This window comes from Barbatula barbatula, assembly GCF_947034865.1.
Source record: "Barbatula barbatula genome assembly, chromosome: 13".
Taxonomy (NCBI): Eukaryota; Metazoa; Chordata; class Actinopteri; order Cypriniformes; family Nemacheilidae; genus Barbatula; species Barbatula barbatula.
The window spans coordinates 21,251,640-21,260,252 of NC_136776.1; the positions used below are offsets into that span (position 1 = coordinate 21,251,640).

General features: G+C 37.4%; 1 protein-coding gene across 1 annotated transcript; it reads left to right on the forward strand.

Moving 5' to 3' along the window:
* The first annotated feature begins 1,051 nt into the window (after window positions 1-1,051).
* On the forward strand, window positions 1,052-8,385 carry pcyt2 (phosphate cytidylyltransferase 2, ethanolamine). Its single transcript, XM_079471431.1, has 13 exons — window positions 1,052-1,346; window positions 2,068-2,156; window positions 2,260-2,421; window positions 2,573-2,639; window positions 2,728-2,812; window positions 2,885-2,926; window positions 3,159-3,297; window positions 3,403-3,485; window positions 3,972-4,049; window positions 4,986-5,051; window positions 6,399-6,464; window positions 6,545-6,633; window positions 6,768-8,385. Exons 1-13 carry the CDS (start codon window positions 1,219-1,221, stop codon window positions 6,886-6,888), a joined length of 1,215 nt encoding a protein of 404 aa, XP_079327557.1. The 5' UTR covers window positions 1,052-1,218; the 3' UTR covers window positions 6,889-8,385.
* Window positions 8,386-8,613: the final 228 nt, after the last annotated feature.

Consider the following 8,613-nt stretch of genomic DNA (forward strand, 5'->3'; position numbering starts at 1 on the left):
ACTTATTATCTTATAACATATGTTATTTATAATATCACATTAATAAGCAACATTCCTACATTTTGTAAAAAAGATTCAAACTATCGAACTAAATAGTTGATTACTATCGGAATTGTAAATAAAATATAACTTCTCCTTTATTGTATTGATAAGTGATGATATACCTTATGTAAGATAAAACAGCAAATAGCATATTTGAACAAATACATATTTTGGGCTTTTTCAGAAAGGTTGTATTGTTCTGTACGAAGGAAAGAAAGTTATTAAAACATTTATGAAAGACAGCATTACGCATAAGTCTACTTACGTGTAGGTATAGCCATTGTACAAAAATTCAACTTGTTAACTAAAGATTTTATAATTTGTCAATTTAATAATAGTATTAATTATTATAATAATATAGTTACTCATTTTATATAATTATTATTATATACAAATTATTGTCGTCGGCAGTATTAATACAAATAACTTACGATTAAAATGAATTAATCATATTAATAAGAAATGATATTAACAATAATTGAATAAATAATTACAAATAATTTACGATTAAAATGAATTAATCATATTAATAAGAAATGATATTAACAATAATTGAATAAATAATTACAAATAACTTAAGATTAAAACGAATTAATCATATTAACAAGAAATTATATTAACAATAATTGAATAAATAATACAAATAACTTAAGATTAAAATGAATTAATCATATTCATAAAAAAAGATATTAACAATAATTGAATAAATAATCACAAATATCTTACGATTAAAATAAATGAATCATATTAATAAGAAATGATATTAACAATAATTGAATAAATAATACAAATAACTTAAGATTAAAATGAATTAATCATATTCATAAAAAATGATATTAACAATAATTGAATGAATAATTACAAGTATCTTACGATTAAAATAAATGAATCATATTAATAAGAAATTATATTAACAATAACTGAAAAATATATTTTTTTTTGAAATAAAGGTAAATGCTTTTATTATGTAGGGACTTTTACTGTCGACACGATACGCTCATCTACCGTCACTTCCCGAACCTGGCGCGAGGAGGAGGGCCCGGCGAAAAGGCGTGTGTGCGCGTTGCGTCATTGACATCGCGCAGATTCGCCTGGTATCCCAGAAGGACGTAGTGACTTTACCTGGTTTTCGCGCCGGATCAAACGCTTTTAACCGATAGTTTATACCCATAAAACATGATCAGAAACGGCAACCATGGAAACCAGGAGGACGACAGCGGAGCGTCAAGCTCCAGCAGCCAGGGGTCGTCAACCCGCAGCCCGGAAAAGAGGAAGCGGGTGATCCGGGTGTGGTGTGACGGCTGGTGAGTGAGATCAGACCCGTAACGTTACTGTAGATCAGATCACGGTATGTTTTTGCTTTCTGTTTTGTACATGCACCATAGCATTTGCATGATACTGCACTTACTGAATACCAGGAAGTAGCATATTATACACTAGGGGGTGTTTACCAAGCAGTACCATGCTACGACAGTGTATTTTCATTACTTCTATGTGCCATGTTGTATGTCAACATACCATGTTTTTACTGTGTGACACCATCCCTGTGCCACAGTGAATACCATGGTACATTTATTGCAGTGCCATGGTGTATATCAAGTACCATAAATGCACCACAGTATGGAGAAATTGGACTACTGTGATATTTTAGACATACTATATGGTACTATGGTATACACAATAGAATACCCTGGTATTACAGGGGTACGGTATAATAGAAAGTCACATAGAAGCCCCCCGTGACATCAAATGCTAAAACTAGAGATATAAATAACGGACACAGCGGCGGGCGGGCGGCAGAGGATCATGGGAAATTGGAGATTATGTCCCTGTAATGTAATGTAATCCCATTCGGTCTGTCTCGTGGTTTATCTGGGGGAAGGGTTGGCCGTGGTTACATAACACATTCACTCACACCGGTCTCCTGTTACCGCTGTCGGCACCGGTGTTTCATCTGGTGTGCCAGGTCAATGTGTGTTTATTTTCATGACCGCACGTACCGATCAATGTTTTTTTTGTCAACAGCTATGACATGGTGCATTACGGTCACTCAAACCAACTGAGACAGGCCAAAGCGATGGGAGATTATCTGGTAGTTGGAGTTCATACGGATGGTACGCGTTCATTACATGTATATAATAAATAAATTTGAACGCAACGTGGTCACCATAATGTACGAACAAGGAAATCATTCAACGTTTTCTCTCGGCCCTTCAGAGGAAGTAGCCAAACACAAGGGTCCTCCTGTCTTCACTCAGGCCGAGCGGTATAAAATGATACGGGCCATAAAGTGGGTGGACGAGATCGTGGAAGGGGCGCCGTACGTCACCACGCTTGAGACATTAGACAAGTACAACTGTGATTTCTGCGTGCACGGAGGTGAGGCCACCTGACCTTCCAAGACAAATAGACCTCCAAAATGCTGTAATGTTAGCTCACCAAGTCATTTGATAAGGTCCAAATACAGTTTTACTTCATAAGACAAGCATTATAAAAAATTATACCGATGTCCAAATTAATATTTTAATAGATGACATCACCTTGACCGTGGACGGGAAGGACACATACGACGAGGTGAAGCGAATGGGCAGATACAGGTAAACACATTTACCCTTCAAAACTGACAGATCTCAAACGTAAAGATAGAATGCATTAGCTCTCAAACTATGTTTTTCTGGTCCACAGAGAATGTAAACGCACGCAGGGAGTATCCACGACGGATCTGGTTGGTCGTATGCTCTTGTTGACTAAGGCTCATCACAGTAACATTGTGAGTATGCTTTAATTTGCTCTGCATAAAGCCGTTCGACCATCCCCAATTCATCCGCTCTCTCCCGTACAGGATAACACAGCGTACCAGCTCCACACGGATAACTTTGGCAAGGTGAGGAGGTTTCAAATATATGTACTGTATGTTTATGTGCGGTAATGCACACATTTCTCCAGTAGGGGTCAGGGCTTTACGATTTCGTTTTTTTGTAGATGCTTTTTGTTTTATGGCCATGTGCTTGGAACATAGAATTCATAAATTAAGGTTGATGTGTAATGACCTCAAAACACAATGTATCGAAGTAACCTATTTAATAACGCAAAACATCTCACGGATGCGTTCTCAGGGTCCTAAAGGTCACAGCCCCTGGACCGGCGTCTCTCAGTTCCTACAGACTTCTCAGAAAATCATCCAGTTTGCCTCGGGAAAAGAGCCGCAGCCTGGAGATACCATCATGTATGTGGCCGGAGCCTTCGACCTCTTTCGTATCTTTTCATGCGCAGCTTCAACCTGTGAAATTCGTCCCAAAATTTCTGAACGGGTTTTATTATGGTGTTTGCTGTGGATTTAACCTTGACCGTCCTGTGTAGACATCGGTCACGTGGATTTCCTCGAGACCGTTCACAAACAGGCCGAGAAGCCCTACGTCATCGTTGGGCTGCACTTTGATCAGGTGTGTGACTTGAACGTCTCCGGATGTTATGTTTGAGTCTGTACGAACAACGCGCATATGACTGTTTAACGTTAGTTACATATTAAACTGAACTGTGATCAGACAGAACCTCACGTGAAGGGGTTAAAGAGGAAGTTCAACTTGGGACACACAGGCTTGTTTAACATCGGTCGTAGTTTTTCGCCTTAGGGGAAACATGTGTTTTAAGGTTAATACCTCTTTAAGAAAATAATTCTGCACATATTTCTTCTGCGCACGAATCTGTTGCAAATGCATATTTATAACATCGTGTCTGTGTGTTGAAAAATCATAGATTTGATCCGCAGGTGTTTTAAGTTCTTTTGTATTATGTGTTATTAGGTTTTTATCCGTTAACTTATAAAAGTATATGTTTTGTGTAACATTTTGAATCGCCAGGATTGCTTAGCGTTGGTTTGTACAGTAGGTTGAGTGTAATTGTTTGTTAATTTTGTTAATATATTATAGGAAGTGAACCGCTACAAGGGGAAAAACTATCCCATCATGAATATTCATGAGAGAACTTTGAGCGTGCTCGCATGCAGAGTGAGTACGCACACGCACACACATTAAAATACTCTCACGCTAGTCTGAATGCAATGTAATGAAATGATTCTGTAATAATTTCTCAGCATTTGGCATCATTTACTGCCTCCTCCAATCAGTTTCCACGATTGTGAATATTTACCGCCCCCTCCCTCCAATCATTACTTCCTCCTCCACTCATTTCTTGGCATTTCGCATAAATCACTGTCATCTCAGATCACATCTTGGTGTTTTGCATTCATTAACGCCTTTGCCAGATTACATTTCATTTTGTGGCATAGATGGAGTTGTTGGTATGCCTGGCACTCTTGTCACCAAACAATGGGACACTGTGCTCTGTGAGAGAGAGAGAGAGAGAGAGAGAGAGAGAGAGAGAGGACAATGAGAAAAAAACAGAGTAGAAAGATTTCAAGGTCATCGAAAGAGACATAACACACATGGACAAAGAATTGCACTGCATGCTTATTACACGCCCATTCAAAACCAAACCAAGCTAGCAAACCCTTACCTCAAGCTAATGCAAACCATATTACAAAACCACACATTCATCCAGAACATACAGTCTGTGATGACCGAGGCACACAACCGCATACCTAAAGCATGACACACAGAACGCATGGCGAGCTCTCGCTATCAGAAACATGCGCTGAAACTGCAGACCTCCCACACGGGCCAGGGCGAAATCTCAATGAGAAACACACGTGCATGCCTTCAGAGTAACTTAATGTTAGTTTTGGGTGGAAAATCTTTTATTATTACTTATTATTAATATTAAATAAATAAACAAAATAACATATTTTGTGATTCTAAAACTAATCTCACTTGACTTGAGAAAAACAAAGGAAGGTTAAAACACGAGCACGTGGAACAATGACTTTGGTTCAATATTCTTTGTTTTTGTTGTGAATAATCCTCTTTTGTGTCTCTTTTCTGTAGTATGTTTCGGAGGTGGTGATCGGTGCCCCGTATGCAGTAGGCAAAGATCTCCTGGCTCACTTTAAGGTACGTTTCCAGAAATCTGCATCTGTTTCATCGTAGTAGGAATCGTCCTCTTTCAGACACAACAACACAATAACAGGCTTTCAGTGAGAAGAAAAAGGCCCGTGTGTAATTCACACAGCAGGTTACTAAGACATAAATCTGTGTGTGTGTTTGGTGAGGTACCGGGACAGCAGCCAAACTCAAAGGCTTTACTGACAGACCACTATTTCAGCAATTTTCGGCTTTCATTCTGTGGGAACAATCCAGAGATTTACTGCCGGCCTTTTTAAGCAAATCCTTTAAATAGTTACAGAGACTTTGATTGTGGTTTTATAGTCCAGTGGACAGAGATGTTCTTACGAGTTGTATACTAGAGCTGCACTGCATAACCGTGGCCATATCTTTTAGCCTTTATATTAGCTTAAATAAAATAAAGTAGAATGCCATAAAACGGCTATAAAACAAACTAGTTCTAGTTAACCAAAATTAAAATTCTCTTATAATTTACTCCCAGATTATGCGTATGACTTCTTTTCTTCATTTAAACACAATAATTATTTGAACATAAACGATAATATAATAATCTTGTTCATGTCTTATGAAGCGAATCGCTAAATGGGTGTGATAAAACAAATATTATTTTAAACTTGTCGAGCAAACTTAAAACAAACAAACACACATCGCTAAATTTAAATCTGTAAATACAAATCTAATTGGTTCTTCCAACTAGCTTTAATGTTCTTTCATCGTGAGACTTGTGATCATGATAATGTTTGGTTGTCCATACAAACCATATCATTTCTATAGTCATGAATGTCTTAAAGGGTCAAATTTTATGTACATCATACCTCAGATTATATGTACAATCTCTTTTCTACTTTCATTGCACTTATGCTTTTTGTTGTCCTTATTTTGTTCCAATTGCTTCCATTGTTCACCTCGATTGTAAGTCGCTTTTGGATAAAAGTGTCTGCTAAATGACTTGTATATGAAGGAAGTGTATATGAAATTTATCGACATCTAGGGGTGAGGTTGCGTATTGCAACCAATAGTTCATTCTACCGCTTCCCCTCACTTTTGAAACGCTACATGGCTGACAGAGGACTAAGATGACGTCGCATTTTTGCTTCTTTGCTGAAAGAGATACGTATTTACGAAACACATTCTGTAGAGCAGTTTGTCCGTCTAGGGCAATAACGTTTCATTATGTAAGGTCTTTATACACCTCCCAAGACATAGGTATGTGTATTTTACTGCATTTCCGCCTACAGATCCCCAAAAAACGTACTTTTACCTTTAAACCAGAACGCTTAAACTGTCTGAATGTCTGCAATAGCTGTAACACAGTGTTTACCCGTCTGGTTCTAGGTGGATCTGGTGTGCCACGGCAAAACGGAAGTGTGTCCAGACACAGATGGGACAGATCCTTACGCGGTAAGTACAGACAACTCGGATTTCTTATTCAGACCTCTCCAAGAATTTGTCAAATCTCAACTTGTTGAATTTCTTTTCAGGAGCCGAAGGAGAGAGGGATTTTCCGCATCTTGGACAGCAGCAACAGCCTGACCACCGATGACATCGTGCAGAGAATCATCAAGAACAGGTATGTTTGTGTAACGATTGTGTTGAATGACGCGAATGAGGTGGTTCACTTGACTGCCGTGTGGTTTGTTCGATCCGAGTTCACCTCTGTGTCCATCTGAATTCATCATCAAAAAGCCGTTCTCCGCCCTGTAGGTTGCAATTCGAGGCCAGGAACCAGAAGAAGGAAGCTAAAGAGATGGCTTTAATCGAGGCTTTGAAGCACAGAGAAGATTCACTGAAGACCGAATCAGCTCTGGCGAATATTCAACTGTGAATAGATTGTATTGTCTTATAACCAAATTTACCCCAGACTGCTGAAAACCACTGACCCATTACTCTTGGCACACCATTAAGCTCGATTTACCGAACAATGCCTAAACCAATACCGCATTTCATAGAACAAGGCAGAAGACGACGGACTTGTGTTTTAATCTTACAACAAAAGCACTTTACAGTGCGGTGAGAGTTTTTATGGTACCTAGGTTGAATAACCTGCGGCGAGTACTGTCTGTGAAGGTGAATTGTGTGTCATTTCAACGTTTCATTTTTTTTCCGAGATCCTTCCGCACAAATATCTGTAAATGAAGGAATGCTTTTTAAAGTGTTTTTAACTTTAGCATGCATACTTGAATCGGACGTAAAGCTTTTTGGGGATATTGTGTTGACATTGATTGATCGTTTCCTAGAAACAGAATCCGTGTTTTCCTGGTGGTTGATTCTTACAAGAAACATGAGCAGGTGACACTTCAATCCAAAATGAAAAAAAATATATCTTGAAATATTGCACCTTTGAAAGGATTTTATGTGAGAAAAATATTATTTATTAGTCCTTCCTAGTGATTTTGGAGTGAGTTCTGACCTGACTCGTGAGATTTAACCCAGGTATTTTATTTTCTAGAGGTGCTCTTGTAGATTTCCTCATACCATTAACACTGGGACCTTGATGTGTTCGTCGTCAAGCAAATCGTCTCAGAACTGCAGTGATAAACTTTTGCCAAACGTCGCTTCGTATTCGGTACATGCCAGCCATTTAACGTTTCTTTCTATGCTTTTGTTGTCTTTTATCTGCCTGTTCACTCGAGCGAGTCATGCACAAAGGTTTGTCTGACCTTTGACCCTTGGTGATTCTTTTGACGTTGGGACCGTCACACTTCCATTTCATTTTTAACAATCAACATTAATATTATACGCAGTGACCCCCAGCTCTCCATAATCGAACTTTTAAAACTTTTTTATCTCGTTTTAAGCAGTGTGACATATGTTTTTTCGTTCACATCAAAGCACCTTGATATAATAGCGTGTTTTTGTGTTGTTTTTGAATTCATTGCTGTGAAGAAAACACATATGTAACACTAATGTAATGTTGTAGAAATGTTGAGTGACCAATTCTGAACGTACCCGTGAGCCGCTGAATGTTGTTTATGTCCTTAGATGATGTTTTCAATATAACCGATCTCATAAACAATTAATTCATGCTATAAATAACCGCTTTGTTGCAAAGTAGATTTGCAAATATTGTTTTGCAATAAAACAGATTCAAAACTCATTCTTTCTGGTTTGACTCGTATTTGAACGTGCATTAAAGTAAGTCAATAGCAAAAAAGTAAAAGCTGTTTATTAGTTTTTTTAAATGAGGCAACGTGAATTACACATTATTTATGATTTATTATTATCTTGTGTACCTTTAACATTCTGGACTGCGTTTTAATGCAGTTTAATAACTTTGTTTAATCTAATCTTTGTGTGCTCTCTGTGTCATCTGTACGTGTTCAATAAAAAACAACAAACTGCAAACAAATATCAAACAACTGCCAGTAACAAACTATATTTTGATCATTTTAATATACATATATATATATATATATATATATATATTTATATAACATTTGATTTATATACATCTTTTACGTTATTGTTATATTAGCATAATGTATTGTTTTCTATTGATAATTTCATATATACATATTTTTCATATTTATATAAACATATGAATTTTTTT